A 19753-nucleotide genomic window follows, 5' to 3' on the forward strand; every position below is an offset into this window, starting at 1 on the left:
TTAAATAGATACATAATTTTTTTAAACCATAACAATATAAAAATAAGTAAATTGCATTTCATCATTACTTGTATATGAAGGAAGTTAAAATTTCTCTTGTGACAACGAGTTTTCAAATGGCTACCCATTTCAGAGAGAGAGAGAAGGTGTATAGCGTTCATTTCAGTTTTCCAAGATTAGAAGGTCCCGAAATACCTTCTGAATTCAAAGAGAGATGGTGTAGAGCGTTCATTTCCAGTTCTCCAAGATCAGAAGAAGAGGGTCCGCTTTTCCCAAAATGGCTTCCCATTTCAAAGAGAGAGACTTAGGGGCGTTCATTCCCGTTCTCCAAGATAGGGTCGTCTGCTTTTTCCCAAAATGGCTTCCCAATTCAAAGAGAGAGAGAGAGAGAGAGAAATGGTGTGTAGAGCGGTCATGTTCATTCTCCAAGATGGGGTCGTCTGCTTTTTCTCAAAATGGCCTCCCCATTCAAAGAGAGATCGTGGCCATTTTTTCCAGTTTTTTCCAAGATGGGGGAAGAAGAAAACCTAGGATCGAATAACACGACACACAGAGAGAGAAAGAGTATAAATTAATATTAATTTGTCTTTAAAAGTAGAAGTTACTTCATTTTATAAAGAAGCCGAATTTCAAATTGCATTTTAAGAAAATTTAACCTATTGCAGATAATTTTATAAATGTAATGAAAATTGCTATAAATCAAAATGCATATTTAAGCTTCACCATTAAACTTTATTTGAAATAATAATTTTATTTTAAATTAATATATTTCAATTCGGCAAGCAAGATATTTTTATTTTGTTATTAGAAACTTAAAAATTACATCTAACCCACTAATACGTCTAATTTAATTATCTAACGTTATCCCATCTAGTTTTGCTTTAATGTACCATTTGCAGAAACAGACATTGAAAAGATACTAATTTCTGTGGTCGTATTTAAAAAACTTAAATAATTAAGAAAGGAATCTTTCACAAAGGAATTTAAAAATTTTATTGTAAGAAAGGAATCTTTCACAAAGGAATTTAAAATTTTTATTGTGATAACTTGGAAATTCGCATATTATAAAACACTGATTAATTAAAGTGAAGTCTTTGCCACACAGGGGAAGAAAAGCTGATTTTAAGATAAAATTTTTAATTTATTAAATTCTTTTTATTGGATCAGACCTCAGTTCTTTGCCGCATTTAAATAAACAAATAAATTTCTTTGGAAATTTTATAACAGAAAGCCAACTTCGCTGGAGAGTCAATCGAAGGTTCTGAAAACTCTGCATAATTGCGCTGCATTATACTATTGTGTAGGATAAAGAAATATTTCTTTTAATGTAAGAGGAGGAGTTTTTTATTTTAGTTATTTTTTTAATTTTGACAAAAGTTGTAAATTTGTTCTCACAAAATCAAATAGTGGAATTACTTTTATTTTCACAAATACAGCCAATTTTAATTTGAACTTAAGTAAATAACTGAAATTCGGTTTTAATTGCATAGATTCTAAAATGAAAGGCATAAACGTGTTCTCATACTTACTTTTGAGCTAAAAGTGAATTAAAAAACTATTTTTTATATTAAAGAAATCAAATAATCTATTTCTCTTCAGTTAAAAGTACACTAAGGAAACTGTTTCTTTAATCCCGTCTAGTAAACAAACTATAAAATCATTACTAGAACATGTATTGATGCCTTCTGGACATCTTAACAGTTTGAATGATTTCAATAAAGAAATGAAATGAAAACTTTAAAGAAAGTCCAGTTTAAAGAAAAATGAAGTACTTTAAAGAAATTACAGCATCAATCAGGTTTTAATATGTGAAATTAATCTCATAACTGTTTCTGCTAAACATTTTTATTGCTTTCCAAATCCTCATTTATGCAATATTATGTGCCCCATTACTGGCAAGTGCCTGATTCACCCAAAAACGGTACGGCTCTGTATTATACAAATTCATTTAAATTAAATTAATAACTTTTCAAAGTATGCATTGTAAAATATAATATCTTTATATTATTTAAATTAAATAAAAAAAACTCAATCATGTTTATATTAAAGGAGAAGGATAACAAGAATGTCTATATCTCATGTTACCTCATCTTTACATCAAAACACATTTTCCGAATCCTTATCTTTGCTGTGAAAAACCGTATTAAAATAATTCCAAATGATTTAATTGTATGTTTGGAGAAATTTGTGGATAACAAAGAATCTTCATTGATTTTTCTCGCACTTCTATAACGTTCATGCATCTCTGGTATTTTTCTCGTCGATAATCGCTTTATTCTTAATAATAGTTTTTAAATTTAACTTCAATTATTATATATTAATTATTACTGCTATCATTCAAGTCAGTATACAATAAATGTTTACTCACCATATGTATTGATTAAATAAAGAAACTTTTGAACTTAAAGTAAACTGAATGAAACTCATAAACAGCTGAGTTTCATTCAGTTTACTGTGTGAGCTACGAACAGTGTTTAAGCATTGCTATGAAGGTCATAGTGTAGTGTATATTCTTAGAAGTGAGTAATACAGATTTTCCGTAAGTCAGCTTTGGTAACAATAATTGTTTTTTGAGCTGAAATTATTAATTCATGCAAATTTGTTATGCTTTTGCATAATAAACTGTTTAAAACTGTATTAAATTTAATCTGTAATTGTTAAGAGAACAGAAAAATGCGTTTAGGAAATGCTGAAATATTTAAGACAAATAATTCACATTAATCATTAAATGAAAAAAATGATGCGATATTTTTACCGTAATACAATTATTTAAATATATTGAAGTTGTGCAATGTAAGAGAGTTATTTTAAATTTATAGTTTAAAAATCTCATAAAATTGTAATTTGTCAATGGAGTAATAACGATGAAAGAGAATGCCCGTTTTGTATAACTAATATAACTAACTATAAATATTTATTTCCTGTAATTTAGTTTCTATAACCACGTTTCCCAGCTACTGACTTTTGTGCCCATAACTATTTGTTCAATATTATAGATTAAGCAACAAATTGTGTTGATTTATAAAAGCGTGTAATTCAAAACGAAAGATTTAGTTATATAACAAAATAATAAAATAGGTAAATGTCCTATAAATGTAGTACCAAAATGGTTTTCTTTTATCCAATTATCAAAATAATTTAGCGCTTTTTCTGGAAGGAAAGCGATTAAGGAAGAGAGGAATAGAGAACAGAAAACAGTATTAAAAGCTGTTAGAAAAAATATTCCAAACCAAATAGAATTTTTTGAAGTATTTTTTCTGTTTAGAATGAGGGGGAGGGGAAGGTACTAAGTTAAGAAATATAGTTATTATAAATACTGCAAGCCAAAGAATATTTTTTTGAAATACTTCTATTTTGTAAGATGGAGGAAAATTAAGGTGTTAAATTAAGAAATACAGTTAAATCGTTGATAAGTTATAATAAGAACTCAGATTTTTAATATAATTTAGAAATTTTGAAAATATATGAAGTGTCTTTAAATATTAAATTCTAAATAATGAAAGCAAAATTATGTAGCTTCTAGATAGGTATTACTCAAAAGTATTCGCAATATATTACGCTTAAAAAATGTCTGTATGTGGGATCACTTTTGCATCATATATAATACGTCCAGCATTTTCTGCATACTATGGTTCATGCATATGTGTAACAAACACAAATGGATTTACAGTTATATAAGCTTAATATGGTGAGACACAACCATAGTACGATGAGAAAATTTCAAATGATTATATTGAATATTTTCAATAATTTAGAAATTTCGAATATTATGGAAATATTTTAATACCTTGAAGAGTATAATTCTTTACTGGATCGCTAAAACATTGTTGTAGTTACATGTTCACTAAAATAAAAGTACATCACGCTACATTTAGAAAGTAATCCTGTGTTGCGTGACATGCTTTTGCATCTTTAGTGACATTACATTCATGGCACTTAATTAGGTTAACATTCATATCACTTTATGGCGTTATATTAAAGCTGTAATGTGTCGTTATATGAATATCACAGTGTGACTTCCCAATAATATTACAATTTAAATTCACAACTTCGCAGCGAGACTACGCATCAACGTCATAGTGTGACTTCACAACAATGTCACAATGTAACTTCACATCAAAGTCCCAATTTAACTTTACATTAACGCAATGGGACGTTCCAAAAAGCGGACATTAAACCATACCCACAACGTTACTGCGACATTGAGATCGTCACAGTGTGACACGTTTTCAATGCCATAGCGACGTCGCCGTGCTATTGGGGTATATGGGTGAATGTATAACAGGTACTTTTGTATATCCTAATCCGATAGCATGTAGCCATTAAAGAGCGTGATTGTGCACTCTCCGGCTTGATTTTTTCCCGCAGAAAATATGATATAGAAATAATAAATGCCTCATCTGTTTTCGAAATTACCTTAGGGTCGTCCACCTGAACATGAAGACGCTGTGAAGTCATGTGAAACAACGTTCTTATAAATGGTGACAAACAGCGTTCAGACTTATTGCTATCATGAACAAAAAAGTTATACTAACGAATATTTTTATTTTATTCGTAATTCTAGAATTTCCAGTTTAAATGCATGTAGCAAGATTTTCCTTTCTACAAACAAAAATCTTCATAAAAGTTTTGTAAATTATTACCTAACATTTTAAGCAAAGTTTTCATAAATAATTATTTAATATTTAGGGCATTTTCATGAGCTCGCTAGCAATCTAATTAATATTTATTACATTTCAACATAATCACTTCAACTTCGGGGGGGGGGGACCAATCAAATTTGCAACTCTCTTTAATTTCTAAAATTTAATAATTCTAAATTTAATTTCAGAAAAGATGTATTTTTAAATTACTCAAAAGGCTGAAAATAAAAATTTATTGTTACTTTCAAATGATAGAGACGGAAAAATTCAAATATTTTAAGTTGACGATGATACTTTTTTCCTTTTCTGACATTTTGGTATTTATTAGTAGCGCGTTTAGTAAGTGCATAGCCATACATTAAATTTAGAAGTAAACGCATTTCTTTAAACCAATTACTTATAAAATTTCTTTTCTCCACCTCACACTGTTTGTTATTTCGGAAGGTTTTGCGCATATTCTGGCTATGCTTCCAGGGATTCCATACTTCTACACATGCGTCGTACAAAGCCTTTTGTTCTGCGCAAGATTTCATGAGCGGTTATATCCTGGATGTATACTGAACTATTATTGGAGCCGTAAGATCGTATTCTTGATGTTACTTTTAGAGGCTAAATTAAATTGAAATATGCATTTAAATGTTTATTGACATGTTTTTATTTAACATAAAAATGTTTGTTTTGAAATACTGTTATACATTGTAAAAGTTTCAATGGAGACTGAAATTGTTTCCTCTAATTATGTTTGTCAGTTGTGTAAAGAATCATATGATCAACCTAAAACATTATATAAACATTTGCAGAAAATGCACAATCCTGCACGCTCGATGAAAGATAATCACACTTGCCCACTATGCGGAGTTTTGTGCACCAAGTACGAGTCTTACCGAGATCACCTTATGTACATTCACGGCCAAAGTGGGGATAGTACGAAACTGACGTTTAAATACCTTAATGGTGAGATTTAGCCAAACAGTTATTAAGTTTTTATATGCTATTTTTATGTAATTTAAATCGATAATTACTATTTAAAAGTTTAGTAAGCAGAAAGTAAATGTGGTATCTTGTTATGATTGTTTAACAATTTTTTATGTAAGAAAATCTTGTTTTATGTGGAAAATTTTAAGAAAGGTACTTTGCCGAACACTGTCATTAAAGGAGTCTTAAAGAAAAAATATTAGTAATTAATATAATTTTTACGTAACATTAATGAATTATTTTTGGTCTATTATATAAATACTATCATATATATAATCTAAGACATTAAAAAAGTAGATGTGTAATTTTATAAATATTCAGTTATTTTTTTGGAATAATTTGAATGAAGTAAGAACTTTTAGTTTCAGATAGATAGATAAGATTTATAATTAAAAATTTCATCAAAAACATAAATAATTTGAAACAGATATAAATTTAAAAGTTTGTGATTTGCTTTTAAATGATATTTTCTTTTGTTTTTTAAAATTATTATATTTATTTCAATTATGAGATGGAAAATAGGGTTTATATTCTGACCCAGTGGTTTTGAATTGGGAGCCATAGAGCATTTTATGAATTCTCATAAAATTGTTATTTTTCAGTTAAAATAATCATATGACTTTAATGATAGTTATTTAGCATATTGATAGTATAAATATCATAAATGCATGTAAAAATTTATGATTATTTAGGTTGATCTTTGGATTATGGTAACTTGGTGATTTTTTGGCAAAAATTTGGCGACCAACTCTGCTACAGCAACCCTCTATTTTTTTTTTTTCGCCGCCGTTTCTTTTCTTTTTATTTACTGAACACTTTTTCCAACAATCTACTAGCTAAATTACACTAGAAATTGCTAGAAATTTTATGTAACAAAACTGCCACAAATATTAACTGCAAAATTGGGAAAAAGTGCACAATCGCAAACTTTTTGCGCGTTTTTCAGAATAGAACATACACATAAATCATTTACACGTCGACTTATTTTTACTTAAAAAAACATCCCAGAATTGCACAAAAATGGCATTGCACACACTCTTAACTTTATCCATTTACACTGCTATTTTCTCATAAATTACAAAAAATTACACGAAAATGCAAAAAAATTCTGTGAATCTTTAAACTCGGTAAAAAGAACATATATGAAATTACCTGATCGCGAAAAAGTATATACCCTTTCCAAAGATGAACATTTCCACGTATAAAATAAATAAAATATCCAAAAACTTTTACCTCTAATTATCTATTATATTATAAACGTCACCAACGAATTCATACCTCAAACATTACAAATGGTTACAAATACTTAGTGTCAAATATTTAAATTATTTCCATGCACGTTTACTTCCACTAAAACGTATACCAAATTCCTACAAACATATTATTCACAAAATAACTATAATTTAATTAAAATATAATTAAATTCAAAAACACTTCTTAAAATATAAAAATCATTGCTAATAACAATTTTCCAATAATACCATATTATTTTATTTACTCCTTACATTTAGAACAATGCATAAAAATAATATTCTCAAATAATTAATACTAACTTACCTAATCTTCTTCAGAATCTTGATTACGTGGCCGATAAACTTTTTGTATTTCCTCCGCTAAGTAAAAAGCAAGTGTATGTGCGCCTGTTTCAGGATCTTTAAAATCATACTTATAGTTCACAGCAAGGTACCAGGTAAAATAAATAACTTAATAAAACATCTTTACTTCTATCTCGCACAACCTTAAAAAAAAAGCACTTATCACTATCCCTTTCAATCCCACTAAATACCCATTTCAAATTCACTTTAGTTAGGTCCATGGGATCCAAAAATTAACGAACATTGTTTCACACAACACAGTATAAAGCTAAATACAAAATTTCCAGATTTTTTTCCCCGATTTCCCCCCTTTTCCGATTAAAGAACTGTAATTCGTCCATTAATATCATATGACATATCTCATGATCTCTCATTTCCCTCACACAAAATAATGCGTAATCGGAACTGAGTACTTCTCACATTATTACCAAAGTCCTAGGTAGTAACCTTTATCGCCTCCAAAATGTCGCCAAACTACCAGTTACCATATTCCAAAGATCAGCCATTGTGGTCAATGCACATATTAATTACTCATTCATTTAAATCTTTGAAGATATGCTTACATAATTTTGAATTTTCTTATTGACTTGAAAATGAAAAAAATTCTTTTGTTGTATTTTTATTCTAAAATTTAGTAGGGTAATAAATGAGTATTTTGATGAATGAAGATAGAGAGAAGAGACTTTAATATCACACAATGTATGTTTTTAAATTGTTTTGTGATATTGCTGTTGAATTGAATTTAATAGTTTAAGTGCGAAGAACATGATATTTAATAAATAAAGGTAACACAATACATTAAAAAATGCTTCTTTAGGCATAATATAAAATCTGAAAGCTTTAAGATATTTTTTTTTTATTTTATTTTTATTTATTTATTCTTTTTCTGATAAATACAACTGAAGCCATACATAAGAAATCTTTACTTTCATTGAACAACATAAGCACCATTTTGTTCTGCGACTTTTTGCCACCTCTCAGCACAGCTGGAAAATTGATTTTTAAAAGTTATTAAGTTTTTTAAAAGTCATTAAGTTTATTTTTAAAGGAGTTATCAGTTTACTGTTTGACAATCTCCACAGAAGTGAATTCTAGGCCATTCTGAGAATTTTGAAGTGACCTGAAGAGCTGAAAGTCCTAGTAGGCAAGGGATAGTGATTATGAAAGCTGACACAAAACTTCTGACCTTTTTTGTTTGATTTTGATTGAAGTTTGACATTCCTAAAATTGTGGGGCCGAGCATTCTCATGATGGAAGATGACATTTCGAAGATTGCTCATTTTGCTTCAATTTCTGCTTAAAACTGCCATTTGAGAACAGTATTGGTATTTACGAATAATCCTGCCAACTTTGAAAGTTGGCTGCCATTTAATTATGAAAGTTGGCAGAGTTCTGTCAAAATTGTGCAAATCATTCATGCAGAATTCTGAGCTAAACTCCTACAGTAAAACATCATCAGTCTCTCTGCACTGTGTAACTTGAATTTATAGCGGTAGCTTCTTTTAATTGATCCTTTTTTATGGCCCAAAGCAGGCATCATCTTCAAGATTTAAATTTCTCAAATTGTGTTCAAACCATATTATCACCATCAGCACTTTTTATGCAACATAAATTTTGCAAGCAGTCTGCCTAGCATTTTTTCCCCCTTTTTGAAATAAAAGAGCAAAATATCATAAAAACTAACTTTTGGGTTCTCCTTTCTTAGCACTGTACTGAAACAAAAGTTATGCTGTGACACATGCTGTAATTATGCAACATGAGCAGAAAAGAGCATATTTAAACAGCTGCTTCAATCAAAATCATTTTATATCAGCAGTAGTAAAATATGGAAAAGAAAACTAATTTCGATTTGAAAAACAGTAGTAGTTTTGAAGACCCAAAAAATAATGCATATTTTCTGGGGGAATGTATATATTCTGTATGTGGAGAGCAGTGAAATTATGTACTAATCAAAAGGGCCATTTATAGAAAATGATTGCTGTAGTAAATCAAAATTTCCATGTGATTTTTTTATTCCCTCTTCATCTGGATAACTTGGACTTTCCTTAGCTATCAGTGTCTGAAGTTGTAAATAAGGAAGAGAAAAATAACGTACGAAGTCCAAAATCCAGACGTCCATTATTCGGAATGATCTAAAATCCAGTCCTCAAAGCCACAAATATTTTTTGTTTTGTTTTTTATTAATACTTTACGCATGCCCATTTGATTTTTCCTTCCGTAATGAAACATGTGGAGATTTTCAGTTAAAAATTCTGATTCTTAATTTCACTCACACACTAAATAAAATACCTCGTTATGGAAAAACAATCACGTAAGCATAAATTTGTGAGCTTATTGGCTTCGTAGCTGAGTATCAACTTGGCATACATCTCAAACCAAAACATTCACTTATTTTATATCCCTGACGCTGACCTGGCGAGTCATTATTTATTATATTTTGCTTTCATCACCGCATGTTTATCAATACATGACAGCTTCAGTAATAACTCATGCAGTGATATCTAAAAATTTTTTATATTAGTAATTGAATAACAAGAGTATGACAACCTTTTATGCTACCATTACGCTTGGCGATGATTGTAGATTTTTTAAATGCTGTAAGAAATGTTGACGAGGAAAAATTCAAAAAACATTTCTTTTCATATGCTAAAAATAGATTTTGTTAATGAAACAAATAGGCCAAAAGATTACATTTAGTGCTATTTTAATTAAGAATAACTGATGTGTTATTCACCATAAACCTAGAAGCGGTGGCAGAATATGTCGGCACCGAACAGCAGAATTTAGGGAAGACTTAATTTTCGGAATTTGCCTTGTGCCTTTATCATCGAATCTAATAGCAGCACACAGGTTTCTGAATCGCTTGAGACCATGACCCCTTGCAAAATTTCAATTCCAGTACCGTCTTTTACCCATGCTTCCACCAAATTCAGTTTCGACTTCTTTTTTGCACCCTAATAAGCATAAAATTTCTAAAAAGGCCAATATTTCTTCTCTATTAGCATCATACATGCTTCTCTTTGAGATGTTTTGGAGATCATCTGTAGTCCTGTTATATTTGAGATAAATATTTGTATATTGTGCGATAGCATCAATCATGTTTGTATTTGTGGTTTTCTGGAAAGCAGAAAACTCATCATTTATATCGTCACAAGTTTTGGCATTTGTGAATACTTTTTTTCATCAATTTTTTTCAAGGCGTTCTGGCGAATTTTCTCTTGAGGAGAACTTTATTCCACTTATAAGGTTCCTTTTCTTTCAGAAACTATTCTCCAACTTTCTTCTTTTTATAAATTGTATTTACAAAAGTCCTCACATTTTAAATCACTTATGTCATTTTCAATATCGCTAAAATCATCATTTGTTGGGGAAACATCATTTGAGGAAGGAAAATGAGGATGTTTAGAAACATTTCCCTCAATTCCTGAGTCACTTTCATGATCAGAATGTTCGACGACTTCCGATTCATCAATATCAGATGCGTTATCCAAATTGTTGTCTTCATCAACTGAGACTTCTTCTAAAATGCTCAAATAATCTTAAGGAGGTAAATATTCTTTCTGTATATACTTGGAGGAGTTGCGTACTGCTTTCGCCTACGCAACATGTTCACAATACCTGCTTTTGGAAGGAAGGCAAAAACCAGACTGACCAGAAATACCAGATGCGTTGAACTCATGGAATGTTTCTAGGAGGGTAGAGGAAGGGAGGTAGCTCTGGAAGGGGTTGTCTAAAAATTACAGCCCAAAGGATGGAATTGGCGTACGCTGTATGCCGGCTTCTCCATTGCAGGGTTAATAACATCTGCTAATACATTATTAGCCATGTATCCTGAGATTGTTCCACTAAATTTTGTCTTGCTTCTATCGGGAACTGAGAAGTTAAGCCTCAGTTGTATTAGTTTTGTTATTTATTATACTTACGTCTATTTCTGGCACATGTTTAAAGCTTACTGAGGGCTGGCACTAGATGTCTTACTAACTGATGCAGGCCCTAAATTCTTCTTCAACCAAACACCTTCCTAAGTTCTGAATTTTTGCCACCACTGAATTTTGGTTCCAGTGCTTTCCTTAAATTCTAAAAATTTTGTTATCCTCTAATTTTGTTGTTGGGTGCTTCTCTAAATTCCAAAAAACTTTTCTTCTCTAAATTCTGCCACTTGGTGTGGCCATACAAGTTGTGGTTCCAGTTCTGGGTTTATGTGAATAACAAATCAGTTATTTTTAATTCAAATAGCAATAAATGTAATTTTTTGGCCTATGAGTATCATTAAGAAAATCTATTTTTAGCATATAGGAAGAAATTTTTATTAAATTTTTTCTCATTAACATTTTTTAGCGCATTTAATTTAAATCTCTAATCATTGCCAAGCATAAGGCTAACATAAAAAGTTATCATGCTCTTGTTATTCAGTTACTAATATTAAAAAAAAAAATTGTTTAGGTATCGCTGCAATTGTTTAGGTATCGCTCAAGTTGTCATGTGTTGATAAACATGGGATGATGAAAGCAAAATATAATAAATAATGATTCACCAGGTTGCCTTAGAGATATAAAATATGTGTGAGACCAAGCAGATACACAGCTACAGAGCCAAATTATTGATTCCCCAAATTTATGGTAAAATGATTGTTTCTTCAATAATGAGGTATTTTATTTAGTGCGAAGTGAAGTTAAATTAAGAATCGATGATTTATTACAAGGGGGTAAAAATCAAATGCGCATGCATAAGGCATACCAGAAAAACTTCCTTAAAAAGATAAGTAAAAAAAAAAAAACAGAAAGCTTTCAGATTTTACATTACGTCCCCACATAACATCTTTACAATTTCCAATACACAGTTTCGCCTGCTGGAGATTAAAATTTTTTTTTTTTTTTTTTTTTTTGTATAGTGTTGCCATTGCTTGCTTTGAAATCGTTGAGTTTTTTAATAAAGCATTTTCTAAAGTGGTACAAAATATGAAATTGATAATAAAACAGATTTGGGCTTCCAGATGCCCATTTTCGGTGGAAGATAATGTTATTCAAAATTTGATGACGCTAGGTACTGTTGTTTTATTACAATGCGAGAAACATACATACATTTATGCAGACTCTTTATTATTTTATTTCTGTAAATATGACACAGGGCAATAATATTTGGTGGTAACAATTCGAAAAGTGAAACTTATATTTAAAGTTTTCAACACAAAATGCCAAAACAAAATTAATAGCCCTTTTGGACTAACGGCCTTTCGGCTTAAAAAAAAAAAAAAAAAAAAAAAAAAAAAGGTTGTTGAAGTTTGGATTTTAGATCATTCTGGATATTGGATGTCCGGATCTCGGACTTTGTACTATATATATTTCTTTCCCCTAGGTGTGGTGGGCAAGGGTCAACATATATATATGTTTATTTCTTGAACTGCTTAGAGAATGACCAATAGTTGTGGACCAATCTCCAGGTCTTTAAATAGCATTTGTTTTCTGACAGATTATTGCTTTCTAAGGAAAAACTTTGAGAGTTTAGACATGCTAAATAAATGCCTGATTTCAAATCTTTACTTTCTAAGTTAGAATTTTGAGTTGTATCTAATGAATAAAAAACTACTTCATTCACTTCTGTGCTGCCCATTGGTTTTTCTTTAGAACTAGCTTTGCCCTCTGGAAGCAGTGTTAACAGGGAATGTGTGATTGCCTCGTTAACAGAGGGCGAAATTTCCTAGTGGCTATGCACCTGTCATCTTCACTCGATTCTTTATAGTTTCACTCGTTTCCCGTTTCAGTATTGACAGTTTCGTAGTTCCTTTGATATACTAACCTTTGTATGTCGGTTCCTGAAAAAAAAAAAAAAAAAAAAAAAGACTCCTTCATTTTGATTTCCTGTTAATTTTTCATCAGTCTGGTTCCTGAGTAAATGGCGTCTGGTTTCCAAATTTTTCCAAACGAGTGCATCTTGTAACTTCTGTATAGTCACCTCAAATTGTCTTCTTTCTCTTCTGATTTTGTCCTGCTTCTTTTCTTTTTCTCTTCTTATTCTGTCCTGCCCTCTTTTCTGTTCTAATTCTGTCTTGCCTCTTGTCCTCTTCTCTCCTAATTCTATCTCATCTCTCTTCTTCTCTCCTAATTCTATCTTGCCTCTCTTCTTCTTCTCTCCTAATTCTAGCGTGCCTCTTTTCTCTCTTGATTCTATATTATTCCCCTTTTTCCCTATCAAGTCTCATTGAAGTGATATTTTCCAAAAGATGTATCACAAGTTCCTCCTCATAGGCTTCATTTCTCATAATCAACTGTCTTAGATTCAACATCATAAGCTCAGGTCTGACTTTTTTCCTTAACTCCTCAGCCAAAGTTTTAAGATCATCCTTTCTAACTTTTACTAAGAATGCCACGATTTGAGATATCGCAATTTGTGATAAAAATCTAATGACTCTATCTCTCTCTTTAAATATATATTTGTTAAAAAAAATTTTTAACTATGAGGAGTAAAATTTAACCCCTTATTTTTTTTTTCCCCGCATCATACTCTACTGACCTAAAACACAAATTCGAGACAGTTTACACTAGAATGTGCTATCATGCCTTCAGTTATAGTTGATCTACTTGAAGATGTACAATAATACAAATAATATTAACCTTTTAAATGTTTTACATTCAATTGCTTTAAAACTTACTTATTTATGATAATACAATATACTTTCATTAAAATTTTCGAGGTATATTAAAGTATTAAGATAAATTAAATTTAAAAAAGAATATTGCATGTGTACATGCTTATAACTAAACATTGATACAGCAACAACAAAAACATCAGATACGGGGGATTCCTAGACTTTCCCTTTAACACATTCAAATTTCTTATAATTCTTCCACAACTAATGTTTTATACTCCTTATGGAAAAATTGTAATATTTAAAACATTCAAGACGTCTTAGAAATGTTATATCGAAATACCAGCTAACATTTAGAACCTTCAGAAATATAGTAAGTCTTCTCTCTTACAATTATATAAGCTTAATTTCAGCATAACTCATGACAATTTCAGATATTGAAAGATCTATTAACACAAATTCAAAATCTAAAATTTATGCTTTCTTATTTGAAACATAAAACCAAAGGTTCACATTTCTTTAAGCTTTATGGAAACAATGTCGACTAATAAAAAACAGTTATGTGAACTTATGTAAATTAAATTGCAAAAATAACTTAAAATAATTTAACTCACTGACTCAGTATAAAATTCAAAGACAAGTTAATTTCTAGGTGGAGATGTAAAATTTTTTTAGCATAATTTATTGACAATTGAAACTTTCCTAGTTAGAAATCCCCGCAAACGGGCTGGCTGCATGGGCATTTTCGTGGTTTTCCCCATGTGTAACGTGTATACGAGCTAGTTTCCCTTAGAAAGTCCTCCACGAAGGCATCCTTCCCTTTAGGCAGATAGCCCTCGTGTGCTTTGCCATAGTTGAATAATCCAATCCTAGTTAGAAATCCGATATCAAAAAGTAACAAATTGTTTTTAAAATGAAATGAAGAATGTTGTACATTCCTACGGCTATGATTAAAAGGACAGCTATAGAACTTGCCATCCGCTAGATCTCGACTCTTTTATCAGTGACACAGTCTACATCGAACGTCGTTACTCCCGAAGTTGGCCCCTTTTCCACATTTATGTTGTTATGTTATCATTAATTTCTGAAAATCTACATTAAAGTTTATGTTCTTACATAGCGTATTAAGAAACTAAGTACCGTTTCATTCTAGCGCTGTGGTAGGCATCCCGCTCATGCCCACTAGTCTTTCTTGTTCACTGACTTTCAATTGTAGCAATTTTGGTTGCTCTATGTTGTGTTTTCAGTTTGTTGTGCACATTCAAAATGTTTAAGACAATTAGTTCTCTGGCTGACTGTGATATTCGTTCAGTGAATAAATTTTTGAACGCAAGGAATGTTAAACTGGCCGAAATTTATTGTTAAGTGACAGAAGTTTACGGTGAATATGCGATAAGTGATGGAATGGTGAAAAAGTGGGTAAGAATGTTTAATGCAGGTCGAACAAATGTCCATGCCGACGCTCGGAGTGGTCGGCCTTCTGTTGTCACCGATGATTTGGTGAGGAAAGTTGATGAAGCAATTCATGAGAACAGACGCTTCACAATGACAATTCTTTCAGATGCATTTCCACAAATTTCACGTACTGTTTTGTTCGAAATTGTGTCTGACCGCTTGAATTATCGCAAACTGTGTTCCCGATAGGTTCCCAAAATGCTCACTGATGTTTACAAAACAAAGTGACTTGGTAGTGCCCTGACATTTCTCACACAGTACAGTGATGAGGGAGAAAACTTTTTAAACCAAATTGTGACAGGTGATGAAACTTGGGTGTGTCATTTCACACCAGAATCGAAACAACAATCCATGGAGTGGAGACACACTCATTCTCCGAAAAAACAAAAGTTCAAAGTGACAGTGTCATCACAAAAAATCATGTGCACTGTCTTTTGGGATAGGAAAGGCGTTTTTCTTACTGGCACGATATTGTGAGACTTTAACAAAACTAAGGCGTGCCATTCAAAACAAGGGAAGAGGAATGCTCAGTAAAGGAATTGTGTTGCTCCATAACAATGCTCGGCCCATACTGCTGGTGTCACTCAATCGTTAATTTGACAGTTTAATTGGGAGCAGTTTGATCACCCGCCGTACAGCTCGGACTTGGCGCCGTCCTACTATCACTTGTTCCTGCACATGAAGCGCGAGCTTGGTGGCAAGCGCTTTGGATCTGACGATGACACGAAAAATGCTGTGGAGTCGTGGTTATCGAAACTGACGGGAAGTTTTTTTGACGATGGTATACAAAAACTGGTCACCCGCTATGACAAGTGTTTGATCATTGGCGGAAACTATGTTGAAAAGTAGTTCAAGACATGTATTTTCATGTAAAAATAAAATTGGATTAAAAAAAATTTTTTTTTTTTTTTTTTTTTTTTTTTTTTTTCGAAATGGTACTTAGTTTCCGAATACGCCTCGTATTTAGACACTTAAATAATAAAGCATCTAAACAAATACATGACCTTGAATTTTTTTCTTGCTTTTACGCTGCACCTTTTTTTTTTTTTTTTTTTTTTTTTTTGAGTTTTAGATTTTTAAAGGGAGGTAAGAATAAAAGCAAAAGGTTTAAACAGCTATTTTTAATTATTAAATAATATAAATGTTCAAATCTTTTTTCAAAGTGTAAATTTACGTTTCCTTCTTTTATTTTCTGTTGTTTTATTTGCATTTGGCATTTATTTCTTATCGAAATTTGAGTTACTTAACGAAAGTGCTTTTATCATTTGAAAACTGTTTACATTCTCTTTATATCACTGTAGTTAGGCTGAAACCCACAACCAAAATGAAAAAAAAGAGCCGGTCCTGCACTCTACCTCTGCCGTATCATTTCATCTATTATAAACAGGTTTTTATTCTTTTACTTTCAAAGTTGATTAGCATCTGAGTGGCACAGAAACTGGCTATTGGTGGTGACATTGTCAAATGCTTATTATGATGTGGTATAACCTTGATAATAATGTACTTTTTTGAAGTTTTAGATTTTTTTCTTTGTACAGTGAAAAGTCGTTAATTCGGACACCCATAATCCGGAATGATCTATAATTCGGACCTCAAAGCTACAAACTTTCTGCGCATGCGACTCGTTGACGGCTGCGTATATGCGTGTGCTGCGAATAGACCTTTATGGCTGTGAATATGCGTGTGTGCAAAATACGTTTACGAATGCACGTTTAATGTATAACGGATGGTATAAGCTAAGCTAAAATTATCTAATTCAGTTAATGTTGCAGATTGCGTTGTTCCTTAATCTTCGAATTGGATTCGGCTTATTATTTTTTGCAGACTGTTAGAGCAATTTTATAAAAGTAAGCTTGAACTTTCGATTATGTCAAATAGAATTTCTGATATATATTTACTAATATGTAAAGGATCTACAAAGTGAAAGTATGTTTCGAAGTCCATTAAACAAAAAGTGGAATTGCTGCAAAAAATGGATAAAGGCATATCCTTTGTTTATCTAAACTTATAAGTTTGTTTATCTAAACTTTGTTTATCTTTAACGCTGCGGTGTGCAATGAATTGGAAGTTGATCTGTCAGCACTATCCTTACCTTCAGGGCAGATGTTTTTATTTTATTTGGCTTATAATTCCTTACTAAATGTAGTATTTCATCTCGATGTACTCCTTCTTTGATATGATTTAAATCAAATTCCTTGTCATTATAGTTCGCTACCGATAGCGAAGAAAGTGACAGAAGTTATTGAAAACGAAAAAATTTCGATTGACAAATTAGTCGGTATTTTCGACACACCAATTATAGGACTTGAACAGCGGAACTTTGTAAATGAACAAGAAATTATGTCTGTTTATAAAATTAAAGAGAAAGTGTTATCACATAAAAAACGAAGCAACTTAAACAACTTACATTGCAAGAAATGTTTAATAAAGTAAACAAATAAATATTAAGCTTTTTTTTTTTTTTTTTTTTTGTAAATTTTGATAAACTTTAGATCATAATTGTTTTTTATTTCATAAATTACGGTTTCATATTTTTAATTTTATAATTTCTGCATGCCATCTTACCAGATTTAAACTGATGATCTATAATCCGGAATCGCCGAAGTCCCGATGAATCCGGATTAACGACTTTTGACTTATATGCCTAATGATCTACCTTGATGCCAAATTTGAACTATCTAAGTCATTTGGAAGTAGCTTAGATTTTTTAACAGTCAGTCAGTGAGTGAGTGATAAAAATGGCACTTTTCAGACCTTAATTCCATAACTATAAAAGGTGGATTAATGAAATTTGGAATTCTAGGTGTTCAAGGGAGCTGTATTAAAAATACAAAATTGAAAGTTTGTAGATCTAATCATTCTTGAGTAATGCAGGGGTCAAAAGTAGCTTTAAATGGTTCATCTAAGATACAAATAGCCAGTGGCTCACTATTTTCTTTTCCATCTGTTCTGAACTTGGCTGTGTGTCTAAATACTGGATAGTTGGGATTTTACTGTAACAGTTTTTTAATATTACATGCATATTCTATTTTTGATATTACATGGATTTTTAATATTACGTAGTTTATGCATAAAATTACAGTTTTCTTCTCTTTTGTAGATTTTTTGATATGGAAGTCTGAAGAGGAGAGGATTAAGGATTGTAATTTTGCTTTGCAGAGTGTTCCTAAAATTTTATCATCTGGTAATAGATTGTATTATTACCAATGCGATTTTTTAGAAACACGTCTAAAAAAAGAAAAGATGAGAAATACAGTGGTTAAGAAAATTGAATCATGCCCTGCTATGATATCAGTTATCGAATCTGATAAAAAACCTCAAGTTCAAGTGGAATACTGGGCAACCCATGCTGGACATATAGTACCAGACTCACCATTTGAGAAAGATGATGAATTAACTGATGCTATCAGTTAGTGAATTTTTTTAAAATTATGGATTTTTATGAATTTATTAGTTTAAAAAGTGCTTCATTAGAATCTTATTTTTACTTTAAAAAATGCTCTACCAGTTTTATTATTGAATCTCAAATAATTAAGTAAAATTTAAAAATGTACAAGTTTTTTTTTTTTTTTTTTTAAACTGACGGTACTTAGAGACCTCTGTAGCTTGAACTATCAGCCGCAAAGCCACGAAATTTTGCACGGGGACTATTGACGACATGGGAAAAAGGAATCCGGGGGGGAAAAAAAGTTGCCAGTGAGGGGAAGGGAATATGGCACTTTTGATCTAAATTTTAACTGCACGATAAAATTTCTGACCACTTTAAAATGTTACAGTAAACATATAAATGAATAACAGAGAATTAATTTTTCCACAAATGTGCTTCATTCTATAAAATAACTGATTGTCATGTCTGTAAATGGTTACAAATTTTTTTTTTAAAAAAGAGAACATTCTTTTCAATTTCCTTTTTATTCTTTGTTCTTTTGTTTTTATTCAGTAGAATCGCTTTCTTAGGGAAGACATCGGCTGTTTTCAATATGACCTCCATTTTCTTGATTTTCAATACCCCGCTTCTTTTTTATAACTCAAAATACTGACGCTGGTGTCGACTGCGTAATTGGGTTTTTGCAATTTTTTTCTGAATGCAAAGTTTTAGCTGTCTTAAAGTGTAAAGTGCTACATTTCCTCCTATTGGCAACTTTTAGAATTTTTTTTTCAAGGATTTCTTTTTCCCACGTCGTCAGTAGTCCTTGTACAAAATTTTGCGGCTGATAGTTCAAGCTACAGAGGTCTCTGAGTACTATCAGTTAAAAAAAACTAACAGTGTACTTTTTAATGTCATTTTTAGTCTGCATGCAGTGAAACTTCCATTAAATATATAAAGTAATCATACATGAATCTGGATGATTTTAATCTTTGTTAAAGTATATTCACCTTTGAGAGTTGATTTCAATACTGATTATTACTTATTTCTAATTTAAAAAGGAAGTGTTTTTGGATGTGGTTGCTGTGAGGGGTTCAGTGTAATTTTTTTCAAGATATTTGTCAAAAATTTC

General features: G+C 31.1%; 1 protein-coding gene across 5 annotated transcripts in view; it reads left to right on the plus strand.

Moving 5' to 3' along the window:
• The first annotated feature begins 4994 nt into the window (after nucleotides 1-4994).
• LOC118187815 (uncharacterized) overlaps nucleotides 4995-19753 on the plus strand; it is a 64267-nt gene continuing 49508 nt past the window's right edge. For 3 of the 5 annotated variants that reach the window (XR_004758020.2, XR_004758021.2, XM_035358092.2), the window contains exons 1-2: nucleotides 5226-5597; nucleotides 18355-18663. Coding sequence is in view for 3 of the 5 variants with exons in the window: in XM_035358092.2 (XP_035213983.2) it covers nucleotides 5354-5597; nucleotides 18355-18663 (553 nt within the window). In the remaining 2 variants the exon portion in view is untranslated. The other 2 variants (XM_035358093.2, XM_035358095.2) reach the window with 2 other exon arrangements.

The sequence above is a fragment of the Stegodyphus dumicola genome, chromosome 7 (genome assembly GCF_044657685.1).
Source record: "Stegodyphus dumicola isolate Sdum_Otavi_A_Nest chromosome 7, ASM4465768v1".
NCBI classification, from domain to species: Eukaryota; Metazoa; Arthropoda; class Arachnida; order Araneae; family Eresidae; genus Stegodyphus; species Stegodyphus dumicola.